This window comes from Acaromyces ingoldii (assembly GCF_003144295.1).
Source record: "Acaromyces ingoldii strain MCA 4198 unplaced genomic scaffold FA10scaffold_4, whole genome shotgun sequence".
NCBI lineage: Eukaryota > Fungi > Basidiomycota > Exobasidiomycetes > Exobasidiales > Cryptobasidiaceae > Acaromyces > Acaromyces ingoldii.
This window is the reverse complement of record NW_020290250.1, coordinates 1,265,086-1,283,772: the sequence shown is the minus strand read 5'-3', so window position 1 is coordinate 1,283,772 and position 18,687 is coordinate 1,265,086. Positions and strand designations below refer to the sequence as shown.

The window sequence follows — 18,687 nt, the reverse complement described above, 5'->3', positions numbered from 1 at the left end:
TTACGGCAATCCCGATACGGTACGAAATACAAAGGAAAATGAATATCTGATAGAGACAAGGAGAAATGCTAAAAGAAAGTGATGAGGAAGCTGAGAAGGAGGAACGGCAGATAACTATTTCCAGTTGAAAATGTCAAGACCCAGCTTGTTGTTCCCCGACTCCTGTGATCGGCTCGCAATCGTCGCGGCTGATGGCGGCATCTCATGCTGGTGAGAAGAAGACGTGGACCGAGGTTCGAGCATGAGCGACTTGCGGTAGAGATCGTCTGCCGAGCCTGCCCCCTTGCCATTCTGGACGTCATCAAGGATGGCGTGCAGGTACGCCTGGATCTCCGGCACCTCGACGAGGTTGTATGGCATTTGGAAACGCCGAAGCTCGCCGACGATGCGGCTCATCTTGACATACTTGTCAAAGTTGAGCAGCTTGCGTTGTGGGTCTGCAGGATGGAGCCGAGTAGCAGAGTTGCCCTCGTGGCAGAACGTCAGGTCGGTCAAGAAGAGGCCGACAAAGGGCAATGCAGGTGCCAGAGTGGCCCGGAGTCTCTGGCGGTAGGCGGCAAAGTTGCGCGTGTGCTCTGTGGCTCGACGCTGCTGCTCGAGCATGCCTCTGTACTTTGTCGGAAGGCCGTCCCATGTCTTCTTCAGACGAGCGATTGTAGACGAATTGAGAGCGCACTGGATGGCCATGAGGGTGTTGAAGTTGTTCAACACCAAGCATCGCTGCAAGAGAAAAAAAAAGGCCCCGTAAGCTAACCGCTCCATGAAGAAATGGGAGGCAAATCATAACTCACATCACCAAGTTTGACGAAGAACTTGATCAACTGTGTTCGCTTTCGAGCGTCAAATTCACCGAGGATGCACTCGCTGATCCAGCCCGTGATGTGGGTGCTCAGCGAGCTCATGCTCTTGACATTGACCGCGCAGCTGACACCGGCCTTTTTGCTGAACTCCTGACCGATGAGCTCCTCTGGCTGGATGGAGCAGTAGATCTTGCTTTCCAAGATCGTCAGCTGCCTCGCGAGCTCCGTAGCGTCAAATTCGATAATGTTGATGCGCGGGAGAGGCGTGACGCGCAGCTGATTCAAAAGCGCCTTGCTTACGATGGGCGTTGGTGCCGGTCCACCCGAAGATGTTCTGCCCATCGAGCTGGTGGAGTACATGCTCGGCACCTCCGACAGGGGCGAAGGCATACCACCACTAGAGAGGGCGCTCATCGTAGCACCACCGTTGACGCCGACCGATTTGACTCGGTCCGTTGACACCATCCGCTTGAGGGATGCCGGGTGGTTCTTCGAAGGCAGCTTGACCGTGGCTGCAGTGGGGAAGCTGATCTGCTTGCCAGCGGGGCTGTCTCCGGCCGCCTGACGCTTGAGAGCCAGTTCTGCGAGTCTCTGACCAGGGCGGTGGAGCGAGTGCGTCATGGAAGTACGAATGAAGTCGATGAGGCGATTGAGGATGACAAAGTCCGTTGGCGGGTTCCAGTGCGCTTCGAGCCAAGTCTTGAAAAAGTTGAACACGCGAAGTCTAACGGGTGCCACCTTGATCTCCATCCAGCGCGTGTATTCATCTGCATCTAGTTCCACCTTCGCAGACGGCCTCATGTTGTACCGGGCTTCGAGTGTCTCCAAGAGCTCCATTGGTGTCGTGAAGAGGCGGAAGCAGAGGAAAAAGGCCGTCGCAAAGGTCGCGTCAATAGTAGTGTCGTGGGGTGTCATGCGCTCGACGAGAGCAGACAAAGTGGCACCAGTGACTTGATTTTCAGAGTTGAAAATGATGTCGTTAGGCCCGTAGTCGGGCTCCACAAAGCTTTGATCGCCTGACGCAGGTCTTGGCCCTGATGACAATGTCGGGGAAGGTGCGCTTCCGGCCTGCTGCATGGACGCAAATGCGCTGCTTCCCGCACGGGCGCGACCCATGGCGGGGGCCGATGAAGAAAGCTCAGGTCCATCACTACCTCGACGCGCGATCGAGTTCGCTGAACCTTGCTGCTGTTGCTGTTGCTGAGTTTGAGAGTACTGAGGAGCAGCACTAGCGCTCCTGTCTCTACCGAAAGAGCCGTTGACGGGAGCCGTATGAGGCATAGGACCAAGCTCGTCGAAGTTCAAGGGCTCGCTGCGGTCCATCGAGGGCCTCGCAGACGTGTCAGCTGTCGTGTCTGAGCGCGCATCAAGCGTCGATCCAGACGCTCTCGAGTGATCCCGCGACATGGGCTCGCTCGAGTCGCTTCCGTCGCCTGTGGACTCTGTCATTTGACCAGCAGTCTCTGGCTTGAGAGAAGCATTGGACTTGTGCGCGCCGTTGGACGTCTGTGATCCAGTGCTGGAGCCGTTGCTGGAGCCGTTGCTCAGGTTGGTAGCGGCTCTGCCTCTCCTGCGCGAAGCAGGTGCAAGGCCGGAAGATCGTGAAGAATCAGACGAACCGGAAGCGGAGTGCGATGGAGACTTGCTCTTGATCTTGCGAAGCGTGGTATCGGGGTAAGTCTCATCGTTGGCGTCGTCGTCCTCATCGATCTGGTCAAAGTGTCCAGCAGATTGTGCACTGTCTTGTTCGTACTTCTCGCGCAGGCAGCTCAGGCTCGTGGCTTTGCGACCCAAGAAGGAGAGTGTATGCTTGCCCCTACGTACGCCGTTCGTGGCTCGATCGGCAACGCTGTAGTCGTCCATGTTATGCTCCATTGCATCAACATCTGCACTGTCATAATCGTCGTCATCGTTGTAGCCATCTTCGTCTTCGTCCTCATCGCCCTCGTTGCTAAGGCTGGTGGAAGAACCATTGACGCTTCGCTGAGACGGGTGTTGGTGAGCCGGCATGAGCGGTGGAAGTGTCAGCAACATCATTGTGTCGGCCTTGTTCAGACAGAGTCGAACGGCGCCAACGCATTCGCCCCCGGTTCGGAGCACTGAAGTTGCGGTGTTGAGCAATTTTTCCTTTTCGTCCTCGTCCACCGTTGCACTCTGGCCTGGTGCCGAGGTAACGATGCGAGCGGCCGTGACGAGAGCGGTAGTGGCCTCATACAGACTCTCGCGCGTGTCCTTGAGGATGGCCATGGGGCGGGGCATGTCCGCTTTGAGCGTTTCTGAGTCGTGCACGGCCTCGACGATAACAAGAAGGGCGCGGACGCCGTCGACGATCTCTCTCGTCATGTCAATGAGATGGGCGAAGCTCGAAGCGTGGCTGTCGCGGCTGTGGCTGTGGATGTGGCCAATAAAGGCCGCAATGATGGACAGCAGCTGATCATTCGTTGCGTTGAGGCGTTCCAACACCTCCTCTGGGTTACAGTCGTGCGAGCTCGTCGAAAAGATCAGAGACGAGAGCGACGTCGACGATGTTGACGCGTGCGGCAAACCGCTATTGACAGCGCTTCCATTTGTTGGACGGTGTCGAGCCTGAGCTTCGGCCTTTATTCGTGCGGCCTGAGTCATGTGCTGCCGCTCGCTTCCTCGACCGTCTTTTTCTTCTTCGTCTTCATCGGCCAGGTCCTCGTCGTCGTCGTCGTCGTCCTCTTCCTCTTCGGGCACAGGATAGCTCGAGTTGCGTGCGGCGGAAAAGTAGCTTCGCGAGCTTCTCGGCGACATCTGACCCGAGGTGTATGCGGTCAGGTATGCCGAGCTGCGGGGTGATTGTGGCGTGGGCGTCTTGTCTTGCTCGGAGCGGTCGGGAGGAGGTGAGGCATGCGAAGCATGACGCCTGCTCGCGCCACCATCGGCATACAGATCGTCGTAGACCGAGGAGCGGCGGTCGGGCACGGAGACGCCGCACTCGACGGCAACATCGAGGAACCGACGGACGTTTTTGAGAACGCAGTCGGCCAGCTTCAGCATCTCATCCATCTCAACGATCCGTTGCGCCTCATCGGGCGTCGGCGTCGAAGCGGTGCGGGCCTGCGTGACGAGCCTGCTGAGCTCCGAGAGGATGAGCTTGCGCTCCTTTGCCAGAACAGGGTGCGCCTTGAGCACCGTTGTCTCTCGCGTGAGGCAATCGGTGGCCGAGAGGACCGAGCGCACCGAAGAGATGACGCAGGCTGTCGACGGTTGGAAGTGGGCGATGCGGTTGGCCCGCACGGCATTGTGCAGGAGAGAAATGGCATGCAGAATGGGATCCAAGACGCTCGACGAAGAGGAAGAGGACGAAGACGAGGAGCCGCCAGCCGTGCCTCGCTGGTAGTTATTCGTCGTCGGCGTCGGCGAGCGCGAGGGTCGCAGGTGTCCGGAGCGCGCACTCAACGTCTTGTGCGACGAAGACGAGTGCGACGTGACTGTGGCCGTCGAAGGGGCAGCTGAAGGGGCAATTGAGGCGGCGGACGAGAAAATATGTGCCTGCAGCGTACCATCATTGTCGTATGCGCTGCTACCGTCGAAGCTCTGCCGCGGGCTGTCGCCAGACAGAGAAACGGACCGGTTGGAGGGACTTCCCATGGCAATGTTGCCTTCATCGACGTAATTGCTGGGAAACCACCCTCGCTCGCCGTCAAGCTCGCCGTCCCACCAGCCCGAGGAGTCCCTGTTGAAGACCTTGATGACCTGGCCGCTGGCAAAGGAAAGGCAAGTCGCGTTGTTCGAGGTGAAATCGTGGAGCGCGACGACGTACTCTTCGGGCCCTGCAACACCGCTACTCGCGCTGTCTGATTCCTGATCCGACTCGAGGTACACTTCCGCTTGTGAATCGTCTCCTTCTCCGGTTTGACCTCCGTATGTGTGCTGTGAAGAGGAGGAGAGCCGAGGAGAGGAAGACGACGTCGCAGATGTCGACGAATACGACATTGGTGCAGACCTGTCCATGAGACCAGGTCGCGACACTCTTGATGCGGCAGCGGCAGCGGCACCCTTTGTTCTTGACCACGGCGGCCCGTCTTCGCGGTGGCTGGAGCCGAGCACCGTCTCGATGCTGCTTGAGGCCATCGCCTCGGATGGTCGCCTGCCAACTGCCATCTTTTCTTCGCCAGCCGTTGGTGGTTGGGAAGAACCCTTTCCCCTCTTCGACGAGGCCCCACCAAAGAGGCTCGCGCTCATTGCCACGGGTGCCATGCTCGAATCTGTCGAGAATCCTTTTGTTTCTGAACCTTTTGTGCTCCGACTAAATGTGATCCGTCGCGGAGGTGATAATTTTTACCAATTAACGGTCCGTGGTCCTTGCCGCCCTCTTCTACGTCCGGCCAGAATAGAGCTGCTGCTATGTGTGATGGCCAGCACCACCAGAGGAAGTCGGGATGGGTACGTGATGTGTCCACGTCGTCGATAGGCACGCGTTTGGTGGATCGGTGTAATGCGCGCGCGATAGAGAGTGGCAGGGGAATGAAAGAGAGCGTTTTGCGTCAATAGGCCGTTCTGTCTGCCACGGTAGACCCTGTCAAAGAGGAAAGGCTGGCTTTCCCATGCAGAGAGAAGAGAGGGGGAGAAGCGATCCAAAGCGAGACCGGAAGCGAAGCGAAGGCGATCCCAGGAGGGGGGGAACGCGAACGGGAAAAGATCGAAAGTAGAGGAAGTAGGGAGTACGTAGTGTGTGTACTCCTACACTACTCAATAGGGAAAATTGAGGGAGGGACAGGACGGTGAATCGAGAAAGGTAGGAAAATCCAAAAGAAAAAATAAATAAAAGAAAGCAAGGAGAACTTAGAGCTCTGCCGCTATCCCGAAACGGTCGCCCAGCAAGCAAGCAAGCAAATCGACCCAGAGAAAAGGCGGCATCCGATTGTCACCGAGGCATCTGCTCCTCGGCCCATCTGTAACCTTCCCCATCTGGTCGGCGCAAGGGTCCTCCCAAGGCTCATGGAGCCTCTTTAAGGTGTGGACCATAAGGAGACTTTTGGTGATCTAGCCGCCACCGCAATAGCAGCTCCACGCCACATGGCCCTAGCTTTGCTTGTCATGCCTCTCTCTCCCAATCCATCCTGTGACCGCATAAATGTTCCTTGCACCACTGCCTCTTCCCAGCCTCGACGAGCCTGCGTCTCGGCCAAGATGTCACGTACGTACTAGACGAGACCGGGTCGCCAGCAAAACAGGCACGTAGAAGAGACGCGTCGCCTCTCCCCCCTTGATTGATATGTCGCAATCGATGGAATAAAACCACCACTTATCCCTGGCCCGCCCCCCGACGAAGCTGCGAGGGCCCTGATCTGAACACTTCGGAATGTAGCAATCCGCGCTCTCCGACAAGCTCGGCTTGCTTGCTTCCCTAAGTGAGACAGGCACCCCCTTCCTCGTCCGCTTCCGCCTCCGCACCCAGTCACAAACAATTCGGACCGTTCTCTTTCTCCGAAGTACGTGGAAGATGGACACTCACCAATCGCAAACCTTACTCTAGCGCTGTCCGCACTCTCTTCGTCTTTTGTGTCGTTGCGCACAGGAGAGGGGAAGAGGTGCACCTGCCCCCAAACGAGTAACACAACCAGGAGGTGAGCCGGCACCGGACCTGAAGTGCAGTGTCGCAGAAATGACAGAGGTGAACTAGTCAAGGTGCCGGAAGCTGTTGCTGCCGTCGCTCGGACTCCGCGAGAAGAGTGTGCGGTCGACGATCGTCGAGAAGCGAGATGGTGCAAGTAGGAGGGCCGAGCGAGAGACGCCTCTCGATGCGCTGGGTCCGACCTCTAGAAAGGGGACGTGTTGACACCCAAGTAAGCTTTCCCTATTTTTCCCTGACAGACCTATCGATACCTGCTCCCCTCTTGGGGAATAAGCTGTACGCCGACTTCGAGAAGGTTGATTTTAATGTCCCTAATAATGCTATAAAATTACCAGCCCCAAATCTTTTTGCAGGCGAAGTGTTTTGTGAGCTTTCCTCCCAGTAATTACTCAGGCCAGTAGTATAGTCCACCCCATTGTACGTCCACACATACCCGGTGCTTGTGCTTATTTCAATTGCGTATGGGGCTGCTCTCTTTTCTCTCACGGTACGGCTAGAAGCACGAAAGGGGGAATTAGGCGCGATCCAAAGGAGTCGAAAGCCGCTCCTCCTTCGGGTCTGCCGGGGACTCATAGGCATACAGACCTGCTCTCCTATGGCGTGGGACTGAACTTGTCAGTCCAAACGGGAAGAAAAAAGGCATGCCCCTGTTGCTGGCGAAGGCATAGGAGCAGTGTGAGCTTTGAATGTGTCAAGACGGGCAAGTAATATAGGGTTTATTTGGATTCTTTCGAAAAAGAATAAACCAACGGAGACTGTTAGCGAGGGTTAACAAGCAAATTTCTTCCTAATAGGGTGCAGTGCCTCGGATTTCCCCTAGAACTCAATCTCATTTAGTTCTCCCTAGACTTCAAGCTGGCTGAGCTAGAATGGCAGAACATGTGTCCATGCACCCAATCGAGAGGCCAAAATATTAATAGGGCTCTTTTTTTCTCGCTTGGTGGGAACGAAAGTCGTACAAGCGCTCCCATGCTTTTGAATGAGGGAAGCGGCTCAGCCACCCATCCGAGCTTCATACGTTCTCAAACTTTTCGATGCATGCGAGCTCCCCATCGGACCCCGGAAACGGGACTCATGCGATCACTGACCTACCTTGCGCAGAAAAAAAGGTCCCGTGGATTAGCTTGCAAGAGCCTGAGATTGAGCGTCCCCCTCCGAGCTCTGTGCAGCTCTAGCAGAAGCACAATAGCGGTGCAGCCGAGTGTGCATCGACCGACGGTGAGAATCCTGATAGATCGAGGACAAAGCTCTACCTTCTTTTTCCAAGACAGAAGTCGATTCAAAATTAGCTACTACTGTGGCTCCTGCTTCTCGAAACCTTGCCCATAGTCTGGGCCCAGAGCTTTACTTGAACCGACTCCCAAAAGTTCTCGGACCCCTCCCCGCCCCTCTCCTTCCTGACAATATGACAAGCAGCTACAACTTCTGTATTACCGTAGACAAGAGGAAGAAGACAGCATCTTTCTTGCCTGCATTAGCTTGGACTAATGCATGATTGCTTCTTCATTGTCACCTTGCACTGCCGGCAACGAGCGACAACTTTCAACGCCGGGCCTGATATGCGGTTGCTACTCTAGCTCCGGTCGGTAAATACATCCCGACTCACAAGCACTACTAGCTGCTTGCCGCTGCCCCACAATACAACGTAGCGCCGAGGCAGATGGGACGATGGAGAGCGAGAAGTTGCTTAAATTGGTTTGATGACATTCTGCGGCGCGGTAGCTTGGCTTGGCTTTGACACGCAGGATGTTGAAAGTTTGAAAGCGACGGGGAAGACTCACACCGCACTGCTACTACTACGAGCTAACTCTCGAAGCCGAGCCTTCTTAGGAACACCACAAATTATTTGCTTGACGTCGTTTGGTAGGGCACTTGCTGTTTACGCAATCAGATGCTGTGAATTGGCTGGAGCTGGACAGTCACGGGACAAACAAATCTTGATGTTTGCCCTTCTTTAGATCTCCGTTCGGGCGCCTAGATCATTCGTTGCATCACCGCAAGCGATGGGTGCGTGCGCAACCAGCTTATATTCTCTAGCAAGCCGAGCGGGACAAAAGAGGCAAATCCAGACTGCATGTCGATCTTAGTCTGCCGGCAACACGCGTTCGATGTGCTTCGCAAGCTGACAACCGCCAGGCTAGTGGCCTGTTTGTGCATCGGGAGCAGGAACAAGCGAATTTGAGCTATGACCATCGCTTTGGTAAGCTCGTTCTGGGTCGCGGTCGCGTCCGAAGGCGGAGATTCTTAGTCCTTAGTGGAATTGATACAGCGGAACACAACACCTGGGAAAGAAAGCCAGCCACACGGCTTAAGGTCTGTGAAACGTGATCTGATGGCAGCATGTGACTGCGCAGGCTGACAGTTTATAACATGGTAAGATGACCAAAGATTGATTACTGATTATGAGAGCGGTGAAAAGTGATGCTGCATGGGGTCTTATGGCTGATGGATGGAGGAAGCTTGCTTAGTAATGGACAGAGCGTCGTTCGTCGTAGATTTCTTTGCTAGGGGGAGCCTCCTTCGACGAGGACGACAAAGGCGGGCCGACATGTCCATCATCAGTACGGACGAGCAGCGGCCTGGCACGCCTTGAGCTGGTCAAGGTAAAAAGCACACGAGTTCATGTCGTTGTTGGTTGCATCAAGGCACCGAAGGAAATCTAACGAGGCTCGATCGTCAGCAGTAGCCAAAGAAGCGAATGTATCACCATTCAAGCAAGACTCACCTTTGCTTTGAACCTCGCAACTCATACCCGGCTGGCCGGGGTTGCTGGGGCTGCCGTAGCCAGCGTTAGAAACCGAGGCGTCCGGGGCCGGTGCGGGCTCCTGCGAGCTCCCGCCGCCGCCAAAGAACATGTTGGAGAGCCCGTGTCCGACCGAAGATCCCACAGCTACGCCGGCTGCTGTCGAGGCCATTTGCCCAAACAGTCCAGGGCCTCGCTGTTGCTGCTGTTGCATCGGCGTCTGGGCTTGGTTTGCGTGAGGAGCAGGCTGGTGCTGAGGCTGGGAGGGGCGAGACGAGGCCATCGTGTGCGTGCCACGGGAGCCAGCAGGTGCTGACCGCGAACCTCCGGAGCGAGACGAGCGAGGCATTATGAAAAGTCGTTGACTGGTAGATTTCTTTGAGTAGGAGTGTTGATGGTGGCAACGTTTGGCAAGAATGATGAAGATGAAGACGACGAGGTGCTTCTATGCTGAGGCGCACGTGGTCTCCGAGATGGCTCGGAAAAGACGCCCGAAAACCGACACGGTCTTGCTCCACTCTGCGCGTCAGAAGTCAGCAAAGCTAAGAGAGCGCTCGACTCAGCTCAGCTAAGCCATGTTGTCTGTCTTGACCCGGACGATCATGTACGTACTCAAGCTGGCCGGGATCAAGGCTCTCCGGGGTCTCATCGGTCTCATCCGGGTTCTCAGCGCCACCTTCTCCTCTGCGCCACCTGCGCCCAAGCCCTCACGCACGATCACGCTTCCCTGGTCGAAGCGTGGTTCCCAGGGCTCTAAGATCCGTTTCGACGTTTGGATTCCGTCGTCGTCACCATCATCGAACGACACTCGAGGTAAATGGCCAATCATCGTTAATCTGCATGGTTCAGGCTTCTGCATTCCCGGCCATGGCACCGACGCCCGCTTTCTGCGCTTCGTCGCTGACAAGGTTGGTGCCGTGGTGCTCGACGTCGACTACCGTCACGCGCCTGAGGACCCATACCCCGCCGCACTGGACGATGTGCATGCATTCGTCCAATGGATCCGTTCTGGCGGCTATCTCCAAACCTCCATCCTTGAGAAGCAGCAAGACGGCCAGCCTTCTCTCGAGACGAGCCGCTGGGACCGGACGCGGCTCGCCCTGACGGGCTTCAGCAGCGGAGGCAATCTGGTCTTGACCGCGTGCGTCCGTCTCCACGCCACTGGCGGCCCCTCCCAGCTTCCTCAAGCCGTCGTCGCCTTCTACCCTTCGACGAATGTTGCCGAGTCTCCGTACGCCAAGCCCAAAGTGAAGCCAAAACCGACGAAGCCGGGCAAGGAGGGGAAACCAGCTGGAGGTGTCATCCCTCCCGTTGTTCGCCAGTTGTTTTACGCCTCCTATCTGCCGCCCCACGTTTCGCGAAAAGATCCGCAGGTATCGCCCCTCTATGCGGACCCGGCTGCATTTCCGGCTTCTACAACCCTCATTACATGCGAGGGCGACTCGCTGGCGAGAGAGGGTGAACAAATGTACGAACACCTCATCGGCGGTCCCAACAAGGGCGCCGTGCACCTGCAAGTGCCCGGGCAGGGACATGGCTGGGACCACATGGTCAAGCCGGGCACCCATGCCGAAGAGCTCAGACAGGAGAGCTACGAATTGGCAGCTCGCCGGATCCGTGAAGCATTCGCTTCTTCTACCTGATTGCTACCCCTTTCCCCCAATCTGCTTCCTCTATATACCCTCACTTCTCACTTCATCAAACGAGCGGGGGAGCTGGTTTCAAATATCATTACGGTGTCGTTTCTTTCCACTATGGCTTGACTTGAGAGGACGTGACTTTTATGTTGAGATTGATATGAACAAAGGATTGAAAAGGAAGACAGATTGACTATCTGGTCCAGAGGCTCGTGACAATTGCTCCGATCCACTGAGCACCAGCAAGGATTGGTGCAAAGCCAGTCGTCGGCTGCCTCAGGCCGCCAAATGCCGTTGTGGTCATGGCAGATGAGGGAGACAGAGGACTTGCGCCAAAGGCGCCGTTGCCAGCGAGAGAAAAGTGTTGGAGTAGGTTCGTGCCTTCGCCGGAACCATCATCGCCTGGGTCTTCCGTGTCGCCCGTCGGCGGCGCAAAGACGAAGCCCGAGACCAGGACGACGTACGAGAGAATGCACAGCGTGCCTCTAAAATAGTTGGACCTCGACTCGATGTAGGTGTAGGTGAGGAGGAAGATGGCGAAAATGACGGCAATGACGTCCCACCGCGGGAAAATGAGGCTGAATGTCGAGTGAATGTCGACGACCTCTTGGCCGGCATTGTACCAAGCACTGAATGCCACCATGGCGGGAATCTGAATCAAGCAGACCTGAAGCGCATAGGCGGAGCCAATCTCCATCGACAGGGCAATATTGCCGTTGATCGCAAATGACATGGCGTTCATGAACTCGGTCGCGTTGGGTACCAGGGCAAAGAGAGTCACACCCAGAAGCTTGATATCGAGACCGGAGCCCTTGAGCACGACATCGACCGCATCGACGAGGATCTCAGCAATGACCGCGTACAAGATCGTGCAGGAGATGAGGACGATTAGCGAGGTGGCGCGGGTCCAAGAGGGCGCGTCGTGGCCGCCGTGGCCACCTCCACCTGCATCGGGGTGCTCGCTCTCATGCATCGAAATGTGCTTTGCCGAGGTCGGAGCATGCGGCATGTGGGCAGATCTTGATTGTTGTTGCTGCTGCTGCTGTTGTTGTTGCTGTTGCTGTTGCTGCTGCTGATTCTGATGTTGCTGAATAGCCGTCTGGAACGCACTAGCAGTCAGCGCCACGGCACGTTCGTAATCGGCCTGGCTGAAGCTCTCGGGCAGCTGCAGCGGCGCAGGCTCGCTCGACGAGCCCGTCGTGTGGGCTGGTCCACGACTGGCGCCACTCGCTTCGGCTCCATGCTCAACGGCCGAAGGGTTGTAGGCGGTGCTCCGATGAGATTTGAGCGTGCTTCCACCCTGGCTCGGTGGTCGATTATTCGGCAAGAGTGTCGGCACAAGACGCTTGTAGATCGAATTGCGCTGGACAGGCGCCAGAATACCCTGAGGTTGTGGGGGCTGCATCGTTTCTGCTTGCTGCTGCGACGAGTGGTGGTGAGGAAGCGTGCCTTGAGCTGGGACTTGGGCGGGCACTGGTTGAGGGTTCTGCCAGATCTGTGAGGCGTGGGTACGCAGAGAGAACCAGAGACCGACCCCGTACGACAGGACGAGGACGACGGTGCAGGTGTACATCAAGCCTTTTACATTGTCTTGATAGAAGGGGTCTGTGGCCGGCGGCACGTGTTGGTAGTAGCATCGCTTGCACGTCCAAGCCTCGCCAGGCATGCCACCCTCTGGGCATCCCTTGCACGTTAGTTGGAAGGTGCCGTAAATCTGGTAGAACAGCGTGGGCGTGAGGATACCAATGATCGCCATGATAAGCATCGTGCTCGTCACGCCAGCGGACCGGGCGTTGAAGCGCTGCTCCTTTCTCCTTGTCGCACCAGAGCACATTGAGATGCCTGGCATGAGCAGGACACCGGCCAGGATGGAGCCGACGAGGGAACCTTCGACGAGGCGGGCTTTGTGCTGCGTAAGGGCAATGGCATAGAGGATGATTTCGATGATGGAACCGAATGTCGCGTTGATCACAGCACCCATGCCAATGCTCGACTGTGCACTGATGCTAGCGACTGCCATGCCGATGAAGTACGAAAGTGGGATGACGCTGCCGAGGGCGAATACGAAGACGGTGCCTTCTGCCGAGATCAGGGCCAGGAAGCCAGTGATGTGGTGGCGATGGACATAAGGCTCGAGGAGGAAGAAGTCGGCGATGGTGAAAAAGACGAACGGAAGCGTGTTGACAAACAGGATGTTGACGCCGCCGACAGTATACTTGTAGTACTGGAAACCCATCGCCCGATAGGTGCACAGTAAGATCTTGCTCCGACGAATGAGGCGACCACCCTTGTTCTTCTTGGGCCCGGGGGCAAATTGACCCGGCTTGAGAGGGAGGAAGATAGCCTGTGCTTTGCTCGTAGGATTGTCGTCGTCTTCGTCCTCCTGGTTATTTTCGTCTCCCTCACCATTGAAGCTCGAGGGACGAGCCCTCGGGGCTCGGCGGAAGTGAAGTGCCAAAGGCTGACTCGAGAGATTTTTGAGAAGGACCCAGTTGAGCTTTGCCATGGGGATAGGAAAGACCGTGAACCAGCAAGCGAGGCAGACGAGGCCCATGAGTGGCGCAATGATGAGCCAGAATGCGACCAGATAGGCAGACATGCCCGGCAGGCGACTGTAGAGATCGACGTCGCGGCCTTGTTCGTCTTGGACGTATCCATAGAGATCCCTCTCCTCCAACAGACGTTCCTGTGCCGTCAGTGGCGCCGTCGACTTTCCATTTTCAGTAATGGTTCCGTACGATCTGGCCTTGCCACGAAGAATTGATGACTCTGTGGGCACCTCCAGTGCGGCTTCAACGTCCTCGCTTCCGCTGTGCTGGCGACCGTCACTAGGCTTTGCGGTAGCAGTTGTGGTGTCGGCCTCTGAATCTCGACCAACATCCTCCTGACGAAGGGTGTCGTGTCTCTCGAATTCGGTACCAGAGGTAGGCTTAGAGTTGAAGTAAACGGTATGGTGGTGGTCATGTGGATATCGAGCTGCCACTGGTGTGAACGAGTTCTCGTACTCGTACGACTCCCCGTGAGCATTACCCTGGTGTTGATGTTCATGTTCGTAGGCTGCTGACGTTCCTCGGATCCGCTCGATGCTGCCGGGAGCCACTTCAACCTCGACATACTTTCCAAACGGCCAGAAGAGGTAGCCGCCCAGTTCCCAGATCACGCGGGCATACTTGCTGCCCCCGAATGGCATCAGGTTGACAAGAATGGCGCATACAAAGCACACGGCACTGAGCCAGAAGCCCGCGAAGATGGTCCAGAGGAGGTTGCCAGGCAGGAGGTGGCGCTCGGCCGCTGCACTGGGGATCGAGTGGAGCGCAGACTCTGCGTTCCTTGTCACTGTCCTCGACTTTTTGTAGAGGGCCGGCTTCCAGATCGGCAGACCGAAGGGATGCTCGATGTTGATAGCGTCCTGGCGATCCTTGAGCGTGTATTCGACATCGCCGTCGTCGCTGCCGTCTTCGTCGCCCAGACCGCTGCCCGGTGAAACCTCTCCCTCTTCCTCTTCGTCCTCTTCTGGGCCTCGCTCGCCCTCAATACCTTCTTGTGCGCTCGCGTGGTCGCCCTCGTCTTGGATCTGCTCATCGTCAAGGATCACAGTACTCTCGTTGGCCCGGCCTTCTTCACTCGGCCCCTCGGTGTGGCTCTCGCCCGTGTGGCTGCGAGTGGGCGCGTCCGTTGCCAAGCCAGCGACCGTGTCACGCTCCTCGTCGGTATCGAACTCGCGGTCAGCCGTGGGTGCCACATCGCTGCTTGCCGTGATGCTGCTACCCGGACCTTGCGTGTGGGCGGACGTCTCGCCCGAGTCGGAGAAGACGTCATGCTCCCTCGCCGTCTGCGGCATCCTCGTTCCCGCTCCTTGGGGGCCCACGGTGGAAGCCTGGCCGATGTTGCCCCACCCGGCTGTCGACGCGCTCATGCCGCTCATGCCACTCATCCTCCGAATCCCCGCCGAACTCGGTGGCTGCTGCTGCGCCCCCTGAGCCTGCCACTGCTGCTGATTGCTGGGCCTGCGAATGTGTGAATGAGGCGAGGGGTAGTTCATCGGGCCCCTCACTGTGCCTGGACTCAGCGGTGCCGTTGACGACGTAGACAGCGGGGCGAGGGAGCTGCCATCGAGAGGGGGCAGGCTGATGTGGGTCGGCCGTCCTTCTCGCTCTAGCTGGCCTGCAGATGAGCCTACGCCGGGCGAGGTAGGTCTGAGGCGGGGGCTCAATGGTTGTTGCTTCTGCTGCTGCTGCTGCTGCTGCTTTTCTCTCTGCTTCTCAGCCTTGATACGCGCCGCCTTTTCGCGCTGACGAGCCTTCATGCGGCGTCGGACAAGCTCCTCGCCGCGATCGTGAGGTTCCACTTCGTCGTCTTCATCGTCGAGCGGGCCAAAGCGACCGTCTTCCTCGTCGTAGTCGTCAAAGTCCTTGGGCGCCGTGCTGCCTCGCCTCGCCTTGCTTGCATTCCTCGTCTGCACAGATGACCTCCTCCTTCCTTTGGCCGAAGACTTGGACGCTCCTGACGCTGAGGCCGCCGCCGCCGCCGCCGAGCCTCCAGGCGCAGGCGTAGCCTGTCCCCAGGCGAGCTGGCCTGTCGACCGGCTCAGGCTCGACGCTGGCACACTGGTCCCCGTCATGGAGGACCTTCCCCTGCCTCCTCCTCGTGCTCCTTCACCGGGCCCTGCGCCGGCGCCTCCCCTGTCTCCGCGACCACCGCCGTCCTCGTCGGCAGAGCTGTACTCACTCGCAGACAGGCCCGAGACAGTGTCGATTTCCGATGTCGCGTACGAAGTCGACCTCTCACCCGAGATCGACATCCTGCCTTGTCTCTGCGGTCAAGAGTCGGTCAGCTCGACCTAGATGCGTACAGCCGGACGAGGAGGGTAACTCACCTGTTGCTGGCTGGAGGGCGGAGGGGGCTGTCCTTTGCCGATGGTCTCGGTCGAGGAAGCCTGCTGCTGCCGTGAAGTCGACGTCGGCGCACTGTGGATCTGGCTCTGCGTCGGCGTCGTGCTTAGTGAGTTTTCGCTGCTATGAGCTGACTGCTGCTGCTTCTTTCCCTGTCCAGCGCCCACGACCATTGATTTTTGAGAAATGGCAGAAGAGGTGTTGGAGACCGATGACTGGCGCTTGTTGCTCGCCGACGAAGGTGCTGCTGGACCACCTCCTCCTGCTCCTCCCCCAGGGGTCTGGGGACCCCCGCCCTTGTTCTGGTCCGCCGACGATGACATGGCTACTGCTGCTGCCCTCTTTCCTCTTCGCCGCCTCTTTTCAAATAAGAGAGAGACGAGATGACAACGGAATGATGCAGGCCATGGAATAGGCGAGCGGAGCCCGTCTATGTATCTGTCGGTGCAATCGGCCTTTTAAAGTCAAATGTACAGTATTTAGCACGCTGCCCCCTCCCACCCCTGCTTTTGGCGATAGGGGGGCGTGCATGTCCAAAAGCCCCCATACCGGTAGCGAGAATGCGGGCCAAATTTCCCACGTGCGCGTGCACACACCACATCCCTCCCTTCTCAATTTCTTATGAGGCGATAGTGAAAGCAGGGTGCGAACAGCACAAAGGGACTGAGAGACAGATGCTGTAGCGGAGAGCCATCGCTGTGACTTCGGATGAGCTGAAAGTGAATCGAATATGAGGAGCGGAGATAAGAAATACAGATGATTGCAACAAGCCAGCCCGACCACGAATCACTCCTCTTCCACGACAGCCGCGCCAACCTCGTATTCGGCGCTGATGTCCCAGCGGCTTCCGCCTGCGCTGGCGCTGAGGTATTTGACGAAGCGCATCACCTTTTGATCTCGCAAGACCAGGCTCAGCGTGTTGAATGTCGGCGTTAGATTCAGGAGCACTCCAGACTCGTCTTCTTCTTCGTCATCATCTTCCTCTTCATCAAGCTCCATCTCTACCGGTTCTTCGTCCTCTGCGCCGCCGTCCTGCCCCTCTCCTGCCTCTGCGTTGCCGTTCTCCTTTGCGGCACTTTCTTCTGCCTCTTCTGCCTCGCGCTTTGCGCCGCTTCCGTACACTGCCGGGTCATCCGACTCGTCATTGGGCGCCATGTAGCACTCCCAGCCGCCTGTCTCGCCGTTCTGCCATGCCTCCTTGAGCGCTTTGGCCGCCTTCGGCCCAATCTTGGACGTCTTTGCCGACCCGTTCATCTTTGCCTTCTTGGCCTTGCCTGCTAGGCCCCGCGGTGCGCCAGCGCCGGCAGCCTCGACAGCCATGCGTCCGACATCGGGTGTCAAGTCGAGCACCACATCGAGCACTGCCTCCTCATCGGACCGGGCCAGGGTGTAGTCGAGCCCTGGTCGGAAGCGTCGGGCTTGTATGGGCCGTGCGCCGATGGGAACGAGCTGGGAGATGTTGGCGAGGAAGTGTCGAAAGGCAGGCGAAGGGAGCAGCTTCGTCTTCAGCGCGTCGATCAAGGCGTCGGCATCCAGCTCCGACGCAGCCGACGACGGAGGCGCTGGATTCTCCTCGGCAGGTACACTGGGCTGTCCCAAAGCGAGGAAACGCTGGCGGTGAGGAGGTCCCTGAATCGTCCATCCTCGCTCGACGCCCGTCGAGTGTTTTGGCACGGAGGCCCTCTCGCGACCGCCGTCAAGCTCCCACCACCGGAGATGATCATGGCCATCAGCTGCCTTGAGCCCCCTTTCGACGGCCGACGCAAAGTCCTTGTTGAGAAAGTCGGCGAGCAAGATGTGCGAATCGTCGCCGAACCTGTCAAAAAGGGCGGCCTGGTTTGGACGCTGGAGGTAGAGCGGGTTGAGAAAGTAGGACAGGAACTTGCGGTCCTCCAGAGACAGGTCCGAGCCTGGCAGAGGGGCCTCGAGTGCGTCTGCGTAGGGCGTGAATGCAGCGTCGAACTCTTTGGAGAGCAGGCCTTCTGCGCTGGCGTGGTCCTTTCGCTCCTGCTCTTCGCGCTTCTCATCGGCCTCATCGTACCCCTCTTCGTCGGGCTGAGGACGGTGGAACCAGCCAGAGATGCTCAATCGGCTCTTTGTTGGGTGTGCCACTTCCTCGACCGAATGGAAGGAATGCCCCGGCTGAACGGCAAAGAAAGTGTACTGGTTCCACTCTGCATACAAAGCACACTTGAGCCTCCTTGCGCAGCTCCAAACAAGACTTCTCACACGGACTCACTGGGTGGGATCACAACGCTGGGCGTGTTCGAGGGAACGTGTTTGCCCTCGACAGGGTACAACTCCAAAGCACCGCCCCACTCTGGCTTCCACGCCTCGGCAGGGTCGGGGAGATAGAGAATGTATGATAGTCGACGAGTAGAGATGACGTCGCTGTGGCAGCAGCGCAAGAGGTCGTGAGCAGAAGGCTTGGAAAGATATCGCTCAGAAACACCCACTCATGGTTCAGCAGATGACAGCCGTTGGTGTAGTCGTTGATGCTCATGTCCTTCTTCTTCTCGCTCAGGGGACCGCACCCCGTAACGGCCATAAGCCACTGGCGGAATTGCTTGGAATAGATGGCGTTGCGGACCTGCAGTACGCCTTCTAGTCTATGCCTCTCCGATTCGGGAAGTCCATCGAGGTTGGCGAGGTCCCCTGTCTGATTGACCTTGTAGATGTCCGTCTCCTTCTCGGTGAATCGCAGCTCCTCGACGATCTCGTCTCGCGCCTTCTTCAGCAGGTCCTCGTTGATCAGGCCATCAACGACGGCGTGTCTGTATGGCTTCGAAGCCGCATAGCTCTCGCGGTGTTTGCTCTGGCTCTCTTGGCCGAGCAACTGGGGCGCAAAAGAGCTCTCGACGTCGGTCATCCTGGAAGCAGAGGAATGCTGGACACTCGAATGACCGATTGAGAAGAAGATCGCCGCCCGTGTCTTCCTGTTTGACACACACTTCAAAAGGAAAAATTTAGAGTGGCCGGCGCCGGGCACGTGATCTCGGGCTAGGCGAGACAT

At 57.5% G+C, this 18,687-nt stretch overlaps 6 protein-coding genes across 6 annotated transcripts; 1 reads left to right on the top strand and 5 right to left on the bottom strand.

Annotated features, from left to right (window-relative positions):
* Positions 1–30: 30 nt before the first annotated feature.
* FA10DRAFT_144217 (ras GEF) lies at positions 31–5,316 on the bottom strand. The gene is made up of 2 exons (XM_025518056.1): positions 792–5,316; positions 31–720 (listed from the first exon to the last, which is right to left on the bottom strand). The coding sequence occupies exons 1-2, from the start codon at positions 5,022–5,024 to the stop codon at positions 115–117; spliced, it is 4,839 nt and encodes a 1,612-aa protein (XP_025376599.1). The 5' UTR covers positions 5,025–5,316; the 3' UTR covers positions 31–114.
* Positions 5,317–8,295: 2,979 nt separating this feature from the next.
* FA10DRAFT_267970 (hypothetical protein) lies at positions 8,296–8,657 on the bottom strand. Its single transcript, XM_025522120.1, has one exon. It carries the CDS (start codon positions 8,593–8,595, stop codon positions 8,377–8,379), a length of 219 nt encoding a protein of 72 aa, XP_025376598.1. The 5' UTR covers positions 8,596–8,657; the 3' UTR covers positions 8,296–8,376.
* Positions 8,658–8,960: 303 nt separating this feature from the next.
* On the bottom strand, positions 8,961–9,428 carry FA10DRAFT_287277 (hypothetical protein; the record flags this gene model as incomplete). The annotated part of the gene is made up of 2 exons (XM_025524133.1): positions 8,961–9,061; positions 9,128–9,428. 2 exons carry the CDS (start codon positions 9,426–9,428, stop codon positions 8,961–8,963), a joined length of 402 nt encoding a protein of 133 aa, XP_025376597.1.
* A 319-nt stretch (positions 9,429–9,747) lies between these two features.
* FA10DRAFT_287276 (alpha/beta-hydrolase) lies at positions 9,748–10,788 on the top strand (the record flags this gene model as incomplete). Its single annotated transcript, XM_025524132.1, has 1 exon — positions 9,748–10,788. The coding sequence occupies one exon, from the start codon at positions 9,748–9,750 to the stop codon at positions 10,786–10,788; it is 1,041 nt and encodes a 346-aa protein (XP_025376596.1).
* A 187-nt stretch (positions 10,789–10,975) lies between these two features.
* Positions 10,976–15,583, bottom strand: FA10DRAFT_231728 (hypothetical protein; the record flags this gene model as incomplete). The annotated part of the gene is made up of 3 exons (XM_025518870.1): positions 10,976–14,693; positions 14,772–15,285; positions 15,391–15,583. 3 exons carry the CDS (start codon positions 15,581–15,583, stop codon positions 10,976–10,978), a joined length of 4,425 nt encoding a protein of 1,474 aa, XP_025376595.1.
* A 718-nt stretch (positions 15,584–16,301) lies between these two features.
* On the bottom strand, positions 16,302–18,599 carry FA10DRAFT_242870 (hypothetical protein). Its single transcript, XM_025519294.1, has 3 exons — positions 18,131–18,599; positions 17,914–18,065; positions 16,302–17,848 (listed from the first exon to the last, which is right to left on the bottom strand). Exons 1-3 carry the CDS (start codon positions 18,541–18,543, stop codon positions 16,461–16,463), a joined length of 1,953 nt encoding a protein of 650 aa, XP_025376594.1. The 5' UTR covers positions 18,544–18,599; the 3' UTR covers positions 16,302–16,460.
* Between the last annotated feature and the right edge of the window lie 88 nt (positions 18,600–18,687).

Coding starts and splice junctions, on each gene's coding strand:
- FA10DRAFT_242870 (XM_025519294.1), bottom strand. CDS start 18,543: ATGACCGACGTCGAGAGCTCTTTTGCGCCCCAGTTGCTCGGCCAAGAG. Junction 18,066..18,130: donor TGTCATCTGCTGAACCATGA/GTGGGTGTTTCT, acceptor CTGCTGCCACAG/CGACGTCATCTCTACTCGTC. Junction 17,849..17,913: donor CAGCGTTGTGATCCCACCCA/GTGAGTCCGTGT, acceptor CTTTGTATGCAG/AGTGGAACCAGTACACTTTC.
- FA10DRAFT_267970 (XM_025522120.1), bottom strand. CDS start 8,595: ATGGTCATAGCTCAAATTCGCTTGTTCCTGCTCCCGATGCACAAACAG.
- FA10DRAFT_144217 (XM_025518056.1), bottom strand. CDS start 5,024: ATGGCACCCGTGGCAATGAGCGCGAGCCTCTTTGGTGGGGCCTCGTCG. Junction 721..791: donor TCTTCGTCAAACTTGGTGAT/GTGAGTTATGAT, acceptor TTTCTCTTGCAG/CGATGCTTGGTGTTGAACAA.